At 40.4% G+C, this 17,485-nt stretch overlaps 1 protein-coding gene across 1 annotated transcript in view; it reads left to right on the top strand.

Annotated features, from left to right (window-relative positions):
* The window catches only part of CRMP (Collapsin Response Mediator Protein), a 242,908-nt gene that overhangs the window by 6,581 nt on the left and 218,842 nt on the right, over positions 1 to 17,485 (top strand). Inside the window, exon 2 of the mRNA XM_090409720.1 lies at positions 14,116 to 14,226. Within this exon, the coding sequence (XP_090265846.1) occupies positions 14,116 to 14,226 (111 nt within the window). The remainder of the gene's footprint in view (positions 1 to 14,115; positions 14,227 to 17,485) is intronic.

The raw sequence follows: 17,485 nt of genomic DNA, 5'->3' as shown, positions 1-17,485 counted from the left end.
AATATTGGGATGCTTGATCACACAGACTTCAAAACCAGAAACTGCTTCACATGCAGCTCATAGTGCATGAGTGCATTGTCATGCAACAGAAAACAATTGTTGTTGTGGAACAGTTCTTTCCTGACATGTCACATGTATAGATGTTGCATTTACTCCTAAATAATACTGACCGTTCACTGTGGTGTCCTCAAGAACAAATTCATGCTGGATAATTCCAGCAGCATAAAAAAAAAAAAAAAAACAACCAATAACTATTGTCTTGACCAGTGATTTTTGCAACCTAACTTTCTTCTGCTGGGGAGAAGACATTCCATGCCATTCCATGCTCTGGCATTTCGTTTTCGGATCAAACTGAAAATGCGAACTTTCATCACCAGTGAAAATTCTTTGTAACACATCATGATCTTAATCAACTGCATGGATGAAATTTTGACAACATGTAACCTGGTTCTTTCTCTGTTTGTGTGTCAATTTGTGAATCACAAACCTTGAACAAATCTTCCTCTTGTGCAAATCTCTTTCTAAGATTAATATGACTGTTACTTTACTGATACCAAGCTGTACAGCAAGTAGCCTATTGGTTATTTGCCTGTCACAGGCAACAATTTCCATAGCTTTCACCACATTTTCATTTGTCTGTGTAGAAACTTTCCATTCACAGCATGGTTCATCCTCCAGGGACTCTCCCCCCCCCCTCTTTAAACATTGAAAACCAGTGCATGGCTCAGAAAGGCGTCGTCATAAAGTTTTTTTAGGTCTTGGTATACACTTTTATAGCAGATTTCCCTAATTTACAGTAAAATTTTATCACAACTCTTTGCTTCACTCATACACTCTTACCTCAACAGTTGCCACATGAAAACTGCTGTGTTGAAAGTTGCATATGCAATTACAACACACTCTAGCAGTCAAAACTAAACACATTTGTAACTTTGATTTTTTACTGGACAGCCTTTTGAATAAATCTCGTTGCTTAATGGGTACACTATGTAGAGCTGATCTTCTTGCTTTCACCATCTGCTTCTGGACTCGAGCCAGAGAAAAATTAGAGAAACTTGTGGTTACTCTTGACATTTTAAAGGCATTTGATCATGTTTGGCACGGAGGCCTACTTAGCAAACTGCCATTCTTTGGTTTGCCTTCCAGACTCTGCAAATGGATCACTAACTTTCTCACTGGCTGCTCACTATGTATCATGGTGGATGGTTTCCTCTCCTGAGATTTCCCCACCAATGCAGGAGTACCCAGGGTTCTGTTCTTCCACCCACTCTTTCCTTTTGTATATATTTGACTCGTTATTAAGAGGAGTGATAGATGGGAGTTTAACTAAATTGTACTTACCGGGTGTGAAATTTAGGGATGTAAGTGAGAGTATTAGAGCACAAAAACAAAGGGTGAAAGAATTGATAGTTGTGGCAGGTATGAATGAATTGGAAGGAGATACATTTTTTATGAGAGAGAGAGAGGACTTGAAAGTATTGTTAAAGGTAGCGAAAGAAAAGAGTGACAGAGTTAGAATGGCGAGTCTGTTGCCGCAGTATAACAGAGAGGAGTTTAGAAGGAGGGCCATAATCGCAAATGATATTATGCACAGGTTATGCAGACGGTGTGGTGTGGAATTCGTGGACTGTGGTATGAGTTTGATGGGCGAAAGGATTTATACAAGATGGATGGCCTGCATTTGAATGGATTTGGTGTGCAGAGACTGGAAAAAGTGTTGCTGAATGAAGTGAAAATGGATGTGCAGAACTTGGGAAACTAGAACTACTAAGGAGGGGGAGTGGATATGCAGATATCAGTGAGACAGTTGAGCGTATGAATGTATATAATGTACCCGAGCCAGTACTAAGGACAAAAAATGGAATGGGATATTTAGAATAACGCATCAAGATAGGGGTGGGACAATGGGATCACTGATTTTCATGTATACTAATGCCAGGAGTATTAGGAACAAGAAGGAAGAATTTTTGGCCTTGATTGACTCTTCCTGACCACAGGTTATTGGCATTAGTGAAACATGGCTGACAGAAGATGATATAGTTAGTGGGATAGAATGTGTAGGTTATAGTGTGTTTAGGAGGGACAGAGAGAATAAAATGGGGGAGGGGTGTTATTGATGTTATTGATGATAGCCATTGAACTGCAGCCAAGGAGAATTGAAGTTGTATCGCAGGATAGTGAAAAGAGCTCATTTGAGGCTATTTGGTGTGAGATTGAGACTGGCAGAATAAAATATATAGTTGGGTGCTGCTGTAGACCAGGTGATGGAATAGATGGTGGAGATAGTATGCATAAACAAATTGATGAAATGAGTGGAAGGAGGGTAATTATTATGGGGGATTTCAAGTATGGTAACATTGATTGGAAGGAGGAGAGGGCACATGTGAAGAAGGAAATGGATTTTATTCAATTATTAAGGGATAATATCTGAGACAGCATGTAATTGAAAATACTAGGGGGTGTGAGAGTGCTAGACCTGGTAATAGCATCTCAGAATTTGACTGTAATGAATATGACCACATTGCCACCTATTGGTGAGAGTGATCATAAGATCTTCATTTTCACACCTTTAGCCACCTGGGAGGTGGCTAAAGGTGTGAAATTTTCGATTAAGACAGGGTATATGTGGAATTACCATGCTAGCAAGTATGACAAGCTTAGGAAATTGCTTGGATCAGTACCATGGCATGTACAACTGTAAAGGCTGGATGTCGATAGAGCATGGGAAGTGGTCAAGGAGCATTTACAGGAGGTTATGGCTGATTGTATACCTAGGGTCCGAATAGTAAAACAAGTATGAGTTAAATGGATGAATAACACCATTAAGCTTGAGCTGCAAAAAAAGAAACAACTGTGGAGGGAATTTAAAGAAAGGGGTGACCTGCAGGCACATGAACAGTCTAAAGTTCAGGCCAGAAGGGTAACGAGTGTGGTAAAAAAAAAAAGCGAAAGCAGATTATGAAAGGAAACTAGCTATGCAAGCTAAAGAGAATTCCAAACAGTTCTTTCAATATGCTGCAAGCAAGAAAAAAAACTGTACACAGCAAAATGATTTTAAGGAATGACAATGGTAAGGAGGTCACTGAATCTGTTGATATAGTGGAGTTACTGAGCGAGCACTTTGCAAAAGTATATCACAGGTGGTGACATTGAAAAAATGAAGGAACCATTAGTTTATATGGGAATTGTGATGAATGAAGTGGAGGTGAATAGTCTATTACAGAACCTTAATGTGAAGGCATCTGTGGGATTGGATGGTATACCAGCATCAGTCTTGCATGAAGGGGCAAGGAATTATCAGTGCCCTTGACCGTGTTGTTTAATCTGACTCTCAGGTCCGGTTTAGTCCCAAAGGTGTGGAAAGAGGGGAAAATAGTTTCACTGCATAAAGGAGGATCCAAGACTACAGTTGCAAATTACCGACTGATCAGCATATCAGGAGTCGTTGTCAAGGTCTTGGAGAAAGTAGTCAAGGGAAAAATACAGGAATGGATTGAATAAAATGAGATACTGTACTGGGAACAGCATGGCTTTGTGAAGGGTAGATCATGCCTCAGTAACTTGCTCAAGTTTTATAACAAGGTGACGGCTGAACTGGATAAGGGTAATGGGTTTACAGTGATACTGCTGGACCTGGCAAAGGCGTTTGACAGGATACCACATGGAATTCTAATCCGTAAACTACAACATATGGGAATGGATATAGAGTTGGTGAGATGGATAGGTGGGTGGTTGATGGAGAGATATCAAAGAGTAGTTTATTCAGGAGTAGAGTCCAAAAGACGGCCTGTGACTAGTGGTGTGCCGCAGGGTTCTGTTCTTGGTCCACTGCTGTTTAATTTGTTCATTAACAATATAGGGAAGGATCTAAGAGGAACAGTTCATTTGTTCGCTGATGATGCAAAGTTGGGTAGGGCGATAGTGAATGCAGAAGATGTCAAAATCTTGCAGGATGACTTGGATAGATTGGAGTTCTGGGCTAAGGAGAATGGATGTCAATTTAATGTGATAAAATGTAAGGTTATGCATTTTGGGGTGAAAAGATTAGCAGCAGTATACCACATTGGTGGAACTGTACTCCAGGAGATTGATGAGGCCAGGGACTTGGGAGTGTTGGTGGATAGGGAGATGAAGTTTAGGGGGCACATTGCAAAAGTAGCCAAATCAGCTCATCAACTCACTTGGTTGTTGAAAAATTCCTTGCCGAGCAGAGACAAACAAGTTATTGTACCTCTGTACCGAGCCTTGATAAGACCTCATCTCGACTACTGTGGCCAGATTTGGTCATCTAGTTTCCTTCTTGATGGGGAGGAGGTGGAGAGGATCCAGAGGCGAGTGACTAAGATGATAGCTGGTCTATGGAATGAACCATAAGAGAACAGGTTGAAGATTTGTGGGTTGCAGAAATTAGTTGATAGGCGGAAAAGGGGAGATATGATTGAGACATTCAAATTGCTAAAGGGTTTCTATAGGATTGATTCAGAGGATATTTTTGAGATCAGGACTGGTGGTGGTGGTAGGAGAACTAGGGAACACCTATGGAAGCTGGGAAAGAGTGTGGTTAGCAAGGGTGTTAGAGCTGGGTTTTTTATTTTTAGAGTGGTAAATGAGTGGAATAAGCTGCCAGAGTCTGTTGTGGGTGCTATGACAGTGAGTGAGTTCAAGGCAAGGTATGATAGATACTGTGAGAATGTCGTATAATTATGTGGACATGATGTTTAGGGCCTCCCTCGATGAGTAAGGACTCCCTGGAGTCGCCTGTAATAATAATAATAAATAACCTGCTCTCAGACTTCTAGTCCTGCCCTTAGCTTTGCTGATGACAGTACACTCCATTCCTCCTTTTTATTTGAAAAACTTGTAGCACTCGAGTATTAGAATTCTCGAGATTCACCATGACCGTTTCCCTGAACTCTGACCTCCTAGTTATATCCGAATGGGGCAAGAACAACCTTTGTAGACTTAGACTTCATTGAAGGGTAAAAATCCAGATGAGAGGGGGGGACAATCCAGATAATCAATGATCCCTCTCTTACAAATGTTAAGTTTCTGCCTTGTGCCTCTTCTACAGATAATTTCATGGACAGTGCTCTGGTAAATTGGCCACTGTTATTCCTCCACTTTCCTCCAAAATCATTAGAACAAAAGCCACTGCTAACCAACACTCTTTTACAATCTATCTTGAAACTCATTGAACCAAGTTCACTGCCTTTCCCAAAGAATGCAACCTTCATCTGTTCAAATAAAATGTGAATGGATTTCTCCTTCCTTCTTTTCCCTTTGCCTATACACAGCACTAATGTGCTATAGGTCTTGTGGCCTTTCATTTGTGGAGACGTGTGTAGTGCTATTGATGATAGAAAACGTTATGACAGTACTTGCAAGGGGAAAATAATGGCAGTGGTTTTGAGGTAGTATGGCATGAGATAGAGGTGAATAGAATTAAATATTTCATTGGGTGTTGTTGTTGTTGTAGACTTGGTAATGTGAAGGGTAGTGACCAGGAAATGTATAAGTAAATTAGCCAAGCAAATAGATGAAAGGGTGATCATTATGGGATTTTAATTATGGTAATACAGATTGGAATGATGAGATAGCAACTGGAAGTAAAGAAAATGAGTTTCCATTTTGAGGGACACCTACCTTAGGCAATAAGAAACAGAACTCACAAAGATCAAGAGTCTTGGATTTGATCCTCTCATCTGAGGATGTCATAAATGAGGTGTCAAATCCCCTTTCAGTTGGTGAGTGACCATGAAGTGATTACCTGAGTGGTTTCCAACCATGTGAAGACTTCTGCAAGGAAAGTGTATATGTAGAAATACAAGGCTGGTAATTATGAGAGGCTCAGGAGACAGCTTACAGCTGTGGCATGGAATGAGGAGTTTAGTGGGAAGGAGATCAATTCTGTTTGGGTGATATTCAAGATCCATCTAGTAGAAGCAATGTCTAAATGTGTTCCAAAGGTCAGAAGGTTAAATAAGGTAGGTGTGAATGGGATGTATGAAAAGATCAAGCATGCAATGGAGAAAAAGAAGGCATTGGATAATGGAAGAGATAAATGCAAGGCGAATCAGAGTAGGAGAGAGAGAGAATTTAAGGAGTATGAATGAGAGGTATGGGGGTGCTAGAAGAGGAGAGAATGGAAACAGTAGAAGAGAGGGAATGAGAGAGAGGTATGGGAATGCTAGCAGACGAGAGGATGGAAACAGTAGGAGAGACGGAATGAGAGAGAGATATGGAAGTGCTAGAAGAGGAGAGAATGGAAACGGTAGGAGAGATGGAATGCTAGAAGACGAGCGGATGGAAACAGTAGTAGGAGAGACAGAATGAGAGAGGGATATGGAAGTGCTAGAAGTGGAGAAAATGGAAACAGTAGGAGAGAGGGAATGAGAGAGATGTATGAGAGTGCTAGAAGAGGAGAGAATGGAAACAGTAGAAGAGAGAGGTATGGGAATGAAAGAAGAGGAGAGAATGGAAACAATAGGAGCGAAGGAATGGTAAGAGGTATAATGTATGGTGACTCAATGATCCGTGGTGTTCAAGATAGGATGCGTGAGGAGTGTTTGCCAGGAGGAACAATAGAAAGGGTGGCTATGGCAATTAAGAGAGGTGAAAGGGTGGATGAGATGATTGTGATGGTAGGAACGAATGACTTGAGTGGTAATGTAAGTCGGGCAGCGAGAGATATGAGATTTTTGCTTGAGACTGTACGGAAGAAGACAGAGAGAGGAAAAATAGTGTGCGTGTTGCCTAGGTATGATAATGATGAGCTGAGCAGAAGAGCGGTGATATTGAATGGCATAATAGCGAGAATGTGTGACAAGAGAGGACTGGTATATGTGGATGCTTGGAGTGCGTTTGAGGAAAGAGAGGAGTTGTATGCGAGAGACTGTTTACATTTGAATGAGGAAGGACGTAGGCATCTGGAGAGATTGCTGTTCTGAACGAGTCAGTGTGTCCAAGGGAGGATGATAGCAGGGGTGGCCTCTTGTGGGAATGGATACTTGGGAGAAGGGAGACAATGTCAGGTAACATTGAGCCCAGTGGAGTCTAGAAGGGATAATGCTGGGTATAGAAACAATGGCATTTATATGCCGTATACTAATGCCAGGAGTATCCGGAATAAGGGAGAGGAATTGGTGGCGCAGATAGCATCAGCCTGGCCAAAAATTATTGCGATCACTGAGACGTGGTTGACAGAAGGGGATATAACAACAGGAATAGAAGTCGCTGGGTATACTATTTTTCGTCAGGATAGGAGGGGAAAGCGAGGTGGTGGGGTACTGCTTATGATAAGTGATGACCTATGCCCTCTAAGAGTGGAGGCTATGGAAGGATGTGAGACAAATGATTTTGAGAGCGTATGGTGTGAGGTAGAGATAGGCAAGACAGGATATTTAGTAGGGTGTTGCTACAGACCCAGGAGCACAGGATGGGGACCAGGAGATGTTTAGACAGCTAAGTTTGGCAAGTGCAAGAAGAATGATTGTTATGGGAGATTTTAACTTCAGTAGTATAAATTGGAGAGAGGAAGATGCATGTAACAATAGGGGAATGGAATTTCTAGAATTCTTGAGGGACAAATGTCTTAGGCAACATGTAACAGAGGGAACAAGAGATTCAAAAATTTTGGATTTGGTTATAGCATCAGAAGAGTTGATAATAACTGAGTTGACGTCTCTCCCACCAGTTGGAGAGAGTGACCATATGGTGTTGACTTGGAAAATGAATAGACATGCAGGAGTATCAAAGAGACGGGAACTTATGTGGAATTATAAGGCAGGTGATTATAATAGTCTTAGACGTCAACTTCGGGAAGTTTCATGGAGGAAAGAATTGGAAGGCTGGGATATCACCAGTGCGTGGGAAATTGTGAAAGAATATTTGTTATCAGCAATGGTAAGTTGTATACCACGAGTGAAGAAGAGGGTGCAATTTGGAGTAAAGTGGATGACAAACAATATTAAACAGGAATTGCATGCGAAAAAGAGGCTATGGAAGAGATATAAGGAGACAGGTGAAGAGATGCATGAGGAATATAAGACACAGGCCAGAAGAGTGACTCGTGTGGTAAGGAAAGCGAAACTGGAATATGAGAGGAGATTGGCCCTAAGATCCAAAAAAAATCCTAGGGAATTTTTTAGCTATGTGGCCAGTAGGAGGAGAAATGACTGTGGAAGAATGATATTGTGGGATAAAAATTGGAATAGAGTGACTGATGCAGAGGACATAGTGGAATTGTTCAATGACCACTTTATTGGAGTATTTCATCCTAGAGGAGTCAGTTTTAATGCTAGAGGGTTAGGACTGGTACGAGGTCCGGAGGTATACAGGAGGAGAGTGTGTTTCAGATACTGAGTACTCTGGATGTCAGTAAAGCTGTGGGACTGGATGGTATTTCGCCACGAGTTTTGAGAGAATGTGCTAGGGAATTGACAATACCCTGAACGTGGCTTTTCATTGAAAGTCTGGCTTTGGCAAAGGTGCCCAGGGAATGGAAGGAAGGTAAGATAGTGCCATTGCATAAGGGTGGTAACAGACTGGAAGTGTCTAATTATAGGCCAGTGTGTGTGTCATCAGTAGTTAAGATCTTGGAGAAAGTAGTGAGGAACCGTGTACAGCATTGGGCAGATGAGGGTAATGTTATCTGTGAGAATCAACATGGATTTGTGAAAGGACGCTCTTGTTTTAGCAATATGCTAGCCTTTTATAATAAAGTTACAAGAGCATTAGATGAGGGAAAGGCATATACTGCAATTTTCTTAGACTTGGCGAAGGCATTTGACAGGGTGCCACATGATAAGCTGATATTTAAGTTGCAGCACATGAGTCTGGATGTCAGATTGGTCAACTGGATTCAGGATTGGCTGTCTGATAGGTATCAGAGAGTTGTGTATGGTGGAGCAGTTTCAAGGAGGCAGAGGGTTACAAGTGGGGTCCCACAGGGCTCAGTACTAGGACCTATATTGTTTAACCTTTATATCAATGACATAGCCAGTGGATTGCAGGGGGATATTCAGTTGCGTGCAGATGATGCGAAGCTGGGAAGGATTATTAGTAATAGTGCAGATGTGGTAGCCCTGCAAGAGGATTTAAATAAGCTAGATAGATGGGCAAATGAATGGGGGTTTCAGTTTAATGCAGCAAAATGTAAGGTCTTGAGGTTTGGGAAACATCGATGGGATGCTGCATACTCTATGGGAGGAGTTATACTGGAGGAAGTAGGGGAGACAAGAGATCTGGAGTTGATGATTGATAGAAACCTGAAGTTTAGGGGACATATTGCAATGGTGGTGAAGGTAACACAGAGGATTGCTGCTATTATGAGAAGGACACTGACATGCAGAGATGAGAGGGTTATCATTCCGTTGTATAAGTCTCTGATCAGACCACACTTGGACTATTGTTCTCAGATTTGGTCCCCAGGATTTGAAGGGGATAAATTAACTGTGGAAAGGATACAAAGACAGATGACAAAGATGGTTTCAGGACTGTACAAGGATAGTTATGAGGATCGGCTGAGAGAATGTGGACTGCAGAGTTTGGTGGATAGAAGAAGGAGAGGTGATATGATTGAGACTTTTAAACTGTTGAGAGGTGGTTACAGGGTTGACACTGGGGAGTTCTTTCGCTTGGTTGATCAGCGGGAAGGAGTGATGACAAGAGGCCATCCCTGGAAGTTACGAAAGGAAACTGTGAGCAAGAGGGTAAGGAGTGGTTTCTTTGTGTGGAGGGTGGTTGAGCCGTGGAATGCATTGCCTGATGGAGTGGTGGGAGTGAGAATGGTCAGTGAGTTTAAGGAGTGGTATGATAAACTTTGTGTTTCTCAGGGGGGGACCTCCCCTCGATGAGTCTTGACAGAATTTATGTCTTAGGAAGGACCTCCCTCGATGAGTCTTTTGACTCCTTGGAGGCCTGAATAATAATAATAATAATAATTATGGAGACAACATAAGAGGTTTGGTAATAAGTCCATGAGGAATACAAAGAACAGGCTAGGAGGGTGGCTCTGTTGGTAAGGGTAGCAAAAGTTCAGCATGAGCAGCAGTTAGCTTAACCATGCTAGCAGCCAAGACGTCTATAGATGTCAATTTAGTATGGATGCGAAGTGCATATTAAAATTGTAATATCATTGATATTGCATTGAAATATATGATGGATACGAAGCGTATGAGGATTCATATTTGATCCATAATGGCCGGTTAGGTGGTTAATGAAGCAAAAAAAAAAATCCTAAGGAGTTCTTTCGATATGTAGCCAGCAGGGGGGGAAAAAATGTGGTAGGATGGCTTTGATTGGAGAAAATGGTATAAGAACTGCTGCAGAGGATATAGAGTTGAGATATTTAATGAACAGTTCAGAAAGGTCCTTGATCCTTGTGGTGACATCATGGAGAGTTTGAGAGCAGTGGATGATGATGGAGGAGGTATATGGAGAATTAAGCAGAGTTGATATTAATAAGTCTGTGGGACGTGATGATATATCACTGCATATTTTGAAGGAATGTGCCAGGGAGTTGACATCTACTTTGACACATTTGTTTAATATGAGTCTTACATTGGATCAAGTTTCAAAGGAGTGGAAGGAAGGCAAAACTGTACCACTTCATAAAGGAAGTAACTGAACTCAAACATTAAATAATAGGCCAATCTGTGTGTCAGGTGTTGTCGGGGAGACTTGTGAGAATCAGAATCCAGAATTGGGTTCACAACAGTGGTATTATTTTTGATGGACAGCATGTATTTGTTAAAGGAAGGTCATGCTTTAGTAATCTGCTTACTTATTCAATAAGGTGATGGCAGCATTATATATGGTAGATGGATACTTAAATTTTGCAAAGGCTTTTGATGATGATAATAATAATTATTATTATTACTACTACTACAAGCAACTCCAAGGAGTCCTTACACTCATCGAGAGAGGCCTAAACATCATGGCAAGAACTATCCAGCATTTGCACAGTATCTTTCATGCTTTGCTTTGAACTCATTCACAGTCATGCCACCCACAACAGACTCTAGCAACTTATTCTGCTTATTTACTACTCTCCAAGCAAAAAACCTAGTTCTAACACCATTGCTAACTACACTCTAGCTCAGTTTTCATGGATGGTCCCTAGTTCTCCCACCACTAGACCTGTTCTGAAAAATTTCCTCTGAATTAATCTTGTAAAAACCCTTCTTCTGTAAATTGTATGTCTCAATCATATCACCTCTTTTTTTCCCGCCTATCAACCATTTTCTGTAACCCATAAATCTTCAACCTGTTCTCGTAAGGTTCATTCCATAGACCTGCTACCATCCTGGTCACTTGCTTCTAGATCCTCTCCCCCTCCTCCCCATCAAGAAGAAACCTAGGTGACCAAATCTGGGCACAATAGTCGTGATGAGGTCTTATCAAGGCTCAGTACAGAGGTACAATAACTCCTCATCACCAAGAAACTCTGGCACCCATTAGTCAAGATGAGATCTTATCAATACTCGATAACCTGCTTGTCTCTGCTCATCAAAGTATTCTTCAGTAATCAAGTGATCTGGTGAGCTGCTTTAGCCACTGTTCCCCCCCCCCTAAACTTTAACTCCCCTATCTACTAATACTCCGAAGTCTCTGGCATCATCAATTTCATAGAGTACAGTTCTATCAATGTGGTATACAGCTGGTAATCTTTTCACCCAAAATGCATAACCTTACACTTTACCACGTTAAACTGGCATCCATTCACCTTTTCCCAATCTGCCAATCTATTTAAATCATCCTGCAAAATTTTGACATCTGTATTGACTATTGCTCTACCCAAGTTTGCATCATCGGCAAATAACTGAACAGTTCCTCTCATATTCTTTTCTATATTGTTAATGAACAAATTAAACATTACTGTATGATAAGTTGATAGTCAAATTAGAGTGAATGGGGTTGGATATTAGACTAGTGCATTGGATTTGAGATTAGTGTCTGATAGGTATCAAAATATTGTGTATGGGGAAAGTCACTAGCGGTGGTGTGCTTTGGGGGTCTGTTTTTAGGGCCATTGCTGTTTAACCTATATGTTAATGATATTTGGGAAGATTTGAATGGGGATATTCAGTTGTTTGCAGATGATGCAAAGTTGAGATGGACTGTGAGAAGCACAGCAGATGTTGCAATCTTACAAAAACTTGAATAGACTGAGTACATGGGCAAGGGAGTGGGGATACTAGCTCACTGTTGCAAAATGTCAGGTTTTAAAATTTGGAAAACAAAGATGGGATGCAGAATTTTCTCTTGATGGGGATATATTATTGGAGGTGAAGGAAATAAGAGATTTTGGGGTGATGGTGGATAAGGATCCAAAATTTAGATGACTAAATTTTAGATCCTTATCCACCATCACAATGAATTCTGGCAGTGATGTGAAGGACACTGACTTGTAGAAGTAAGGAGATTCTGGTTTTACAGATTTGGTCACCTACTTTTCATAGGGGTGAAGAGATGTTGGAGAGGGTTCAGAGGAAATTGACTAAAATAGTTTCTGATGCCTGGAAAGTTGAATATGAAGAAAGGTCAAGACGATGCAATTTGCAGAGTCTAGGGGATAGGAAGAAGAGAGGGTGATATGATAGAGACCTACAAGTTAATAAGGGGTTATTATAAACATTGACAAGGTTTTTCATAAAAATGATGGGAAATTGGGTGAGAACAAGAGGTCATCCCTGATAGCTCTGTAAGGAGGGTATGCAAGGGAATGAAAAGCAGGTTTCATGGAGAGTTGTGAATGATTGGAATGCATTGCCTGAGAACATGGTGTCATCAGAGAATTTGAATGTGTTTAAGGCAGAGTATGATGAGCTGTGTATGACAGAAGGGACCTCCTAGATGACTCTTTGACTTTTTTGTCTTAGGATAATGATGATGATAATTATATACATATAAAAACTTGACAAAAAAAATTACCTTGTATTATTTTATACTCAAGCATAAGCATGAAGTAACTTAATGACTATTCTACTTGTGTATTGAGAAGCTATTGAATGGTCACAACACAGAGCATTCGAGGTTTCATCAGTGGGAGCCAGATCCAAGAAGGTACAAAAGTTTAATTAATGCAGGCCACATATATATTGCTTTGTATGTTTTTTTTTTTCCTACAAGTATAAAAAAAAGATGTATCATTTTATTAAATACTCTGGATGAGAGATAGTTGTGGAAAGTTTTTTTTTTTTTTTTACTTGGTTATAATGTTTATTATACTTGACAAGAATCGTTGTTTATATATCCTAGCATAAGCATCAGTATGAAGCATCTTCATGACTAGCTAACCTACTTATATATAGAGACTTGACTTTGCATCAGTTTCCTTGGTGGTAGTTGTCTAGATGACCAGTAGATTTTTCTATTTGTATATGGAAAATATGACTTCTGCTTTGATTTAACCTTCATAGCTTCTTGGGTATATCTCCCACTGATGATACCTCAAAGGTCAAAACTGATGTGGGCAGTGAACTGTGATGATTTTGCATCATTGGATACGAAGCCAACTGTTGTGGAGTCAACAGCCTCTATATAGATGAAAGTAGACTGGTTGTGAAGCTGCTTCATGCTTATGCTTGCACTAGCAAGAATATAATTTCTTCTCAGGTATAATAACAAAGTAAAGAGATAGGGTCCTCACCACATGTTGGTATATGTCTGTAGTTAACCATGAGTCACATCATGGTAGTCAACTTCCTGGATAGGAGATGACACATGAATGGAATAGAATAATAACCAAGTGGAAAAGCTTTTCACAATAATATTTATTAATACTGATGAACTAAATGGGAACTACTGCTAGTTTTAACTAATGCTCATAATACATGGACTTTGTTATTTATTCACTTTAGATCATATCTTTTGATATTGATGAGAGTTTTTCACTTGGCTAGGCTACCATTTTACCATTTATATATTACCATTTATATATTTGGTTTAATCCTTTATCCAAGTGTAAGAGTTTCCCTAGTCCTGAAAATACTTCAGGCGCAAACTTTGTTTGCTTGCACTTGGATAAAGGATTAAATCAAATATATAAATGGTAATATCTTTTGATGTGTTTTACTCAAAGATTCTAACTTTCTTTTTTCTTATTTATAATAGGTGGAATTGATACTCATACCCATATGCAGTTTCCCTTCATGGGAACAACATCAGTAGATGATTTCTATCAAGGAACAAAGGCAGCACTAGCTGGTGGAACCACGATGATAAGTATGTTTTTAAGAAATTTAACAATTATTTTTTTCAGTTTCCATAACTCATATTTTCCTGATAGGTACTCTTAAGTGGTATACAGGATGGATTCAGCACTAGTACTACATATTCTTCCAAGGAAACCTGACAAATAACATATTAATGTTATTTGTCAAACCTCCAATGTTATTGGATCTTCAAAGGACCACAAACTGCCTCATTCTGCCTAGATCTTTTCTCTGCATCCTGACATCGAACACCTCTTTCATTAAGCATTATCTCCCTCCCTCCCCTTTTTTTTTAGATTTATTATTACAGGTGACTCCAAGGAGTCCTTAGACTCATCGAGGGAGGCCCTAAATCTGGCAGCTTATTCCACTCATTCACCACTCTAAAAGTAAAAACCCAGCTCCAACACCCTTACTAACCACACTCTTGCCCAGCTTCCATGGATGTCCCCTAGTCTTCCAACCACCAGTCCTGTTCTCAAAAATATCCTCTGAATTAATCCTATAGAAACCCTTCAGCAAATTGAATGTCTCAATCATATTTCCCTTTTTCTGCCTATCAACCAATTTCTGCAACCCACAAATCTTCAACCTGTTTTCATAAGGTTCATTCCATAGACCTGCTATCATCTTGGTCACTCGCCTCTGGATCCTCTCAACCTCCTCCCCAAGAAGAAACCTAGGTGACTATATCTGGGCACAGTAATCAAGATGGGGTCTTATCAAGACTCGATGCAGAGGAACAATAACTTGCTTATCTCTGCTCGTCAAAGTATTCTTCATCATCCAAGTAATTTGATGAGCTGATTTAGCCACTTTTGCAATGTTCCCTCTAAACTTCAACTTCCTATCCACCAACATTCCCAAGTCCCTGGCCTCATCAATCTCCTGGAGTACAGTTCCACCAGTGTGGTATACTGCTGCTAATCTTTTCACCCCAAAATGCATAACCTTACATTTTATCACATTAAATTGACATCCATTCTCCTTAGCCCAGAACTCCAATCTATCCAAATCATCCTGCAAAATTTTGACATCTTCTGCATTCACTATTACCCTACCCAACTTAGCATCATCAGCGAACAAATGAACTGTTCCTCTCAGATCCTTCCCTATATCGTTAATGAACAAATTAAACAGCAGTGGTTCAAGAACAGAACCCTGTGGCACATCACTAGTCACAGGCCGTCTTTTGACTCTACTCCTGAGTAAACTGCTCTGTGATATCTCTCCATTAACCACTTTCCTATCCACCTCACCAACCCTATATTCATTCCCATATGTTGTAGTTTACGGATTAGACTTCCATGTGGTATCCTGTCAAAGGCCTTAGCCAGGTCCAGCAGTATCACTGTAAACCCATTACCCTTATCCAGTTCAGCCGTCACTGTGTTATAAAACCTGAGCAAGTTACTGAGGCATGATCTACCCTTCACAAAACCATGCTGTCCCCCCATACAGTATCTCATTTTCATCAATCCATTCCTGTATTTTACCCTTGACTACTTTCTCTAAGACCTTGACAACGACTCCTGATATGCTGATCGGTCAGTAATTTGCAACAGTAGTCTTGGATCCTCCTTTATGCAGTGGAACTATTTTCCCCTCTTTCCACTCCTTTGGGACTAAACCAGACCCGAGACTCAGATTAAACAATAAGGTCAAGGGCACTGACAATTCTTTAGCCCCTTCACATAAGACCTGTGCTGATATACCATCCAATCCCACAGATGTATTCACCTTAAGGTTCTGTAATAGACTATTCACCTCCACTTCATTCACCACAATTCCCATATAAACTAATGGTTCCTCATTCTTTCAATATCACCACCTGGATGATATACTCTTGCAAAGTGCTCACTCAGTAATTCCACTATATCGATTGATTCAGTGACCTCCCTACCATTGCCATTTCTTAAAATCATTCTGCCATGTACAGTTTTCCTTGCTTGCAGCATATTGAAAGAACTGTTTGGGATTCTCTTGTGCTTGCATAGCTGGTTTCCTTTCATAATCAGTTTTTGCCTTTTTCACTACACTTGTTACACTTCTGGCCCGTGCTTTATACCGTTCATGTGCCTGCAGGTCACCTTTCTCCTTAAATTCCTTCCACGGTTGTTTCTTTTTTTGCAACTCAAGTTTAATGGTGTTATTCATCCATTTAAACCCTACTTGATTTACTATTCGGACTCTAGGTATACAGTCTGCCATAACCTCCTGCAAATGCTCCTTGGCAACTTTCCATGCCATATCAACATCCAGCCCTTGCAGTTTTACATGCCATGGCACTGAACCAAGCAATCTCCTAAACTTGTCATACTTGCCAGCACGGTAATTTCACATGCACCCTGTCTTAACCAAAAATTTCACACGTTTAACCACCTCCCAGGTCAAGACCCTATGATCACTCTCACCAATAGGTGGCAACATGGTCATAATAATTAGTCAAATTCTCAGATGCTGTTACTAGGTCAAGCACCCTCAAACCCCTAGTATTTTCCATTACATGCTGTCTCAGATAGTTATCCCTCAGTAACTGAATAAAATCCAGTTCCTTCCTCACATGTGTCCTCTCCTTCTTTCAATCAGTGTTACTATAGTTGAAATCCCCCATAATAATTACCCTCCTTCCACTCATTTCATCAATTTGTTTATGTATACTATCTCCACCATCTATTCCATCACCTGGTCTATAGCAGCACCCAACTGTAATTTTGTTCCATTAGTCTCAATCTCATACCAAATAGCCTCAAATGAGCCCCTTTCACTATCCTGCAATGCAACTTCTATTCTCCTTGGCTGCAGTTCATCAGCTATCATCAATAACACTCCTCCTCCCTATATTATTCTCTGTGTCCCTCCTGAACACACTATACCCTACACATTCTATCCCACTAACTATATCATCTTCTGTCAGCCATGTTTCACTAATGCCAATAACCTGTTGCCTGGAAGTGCCAACCAAGGCCACAAATTCTTCCTTCTTGTTCCTAATACTAATGGCATTAGTATACATGTTCCATCTGTATCTTGATGCGTTTATACTAACTATCCCATTCTGATTTTTTTCCTTTGTACTGGCTCGGGCACATTATAAACATTCTTACACTCAACTGCCTCACTGATGTCTGCATATCCACTTCCTCCCCTCCTTAATAGTTCTAGTTTCCCTGATTTTGCACATCCACTCTCACTTCACTCAGCAGCACTTTTTCCAGTCTTTGCACACTAAATCCATTCAAATATAAACCATCCATCTTGTACAAATC

This window comes from Typopeltis vanoorti, chromosome 20 (genome assembly GCF_054136105.1).
Source record: "Typopeltis vanoorti isolate ZY-2024b chromosome 20, IOZ_Tvanoo_1.0, whole genome shotgun sequence".
NCBI lineage: Eukaryota > Metazoa > Arthropoda > Arachnida > Uropygi > Thelyphonidae > Typopeltis > Typopeltis vanoorti.
The sequence above is the reverse complement of the archived record's forward strand: the minus strand, read 5'-3'. Positions and strand labels throughout refer to the sequence as shown.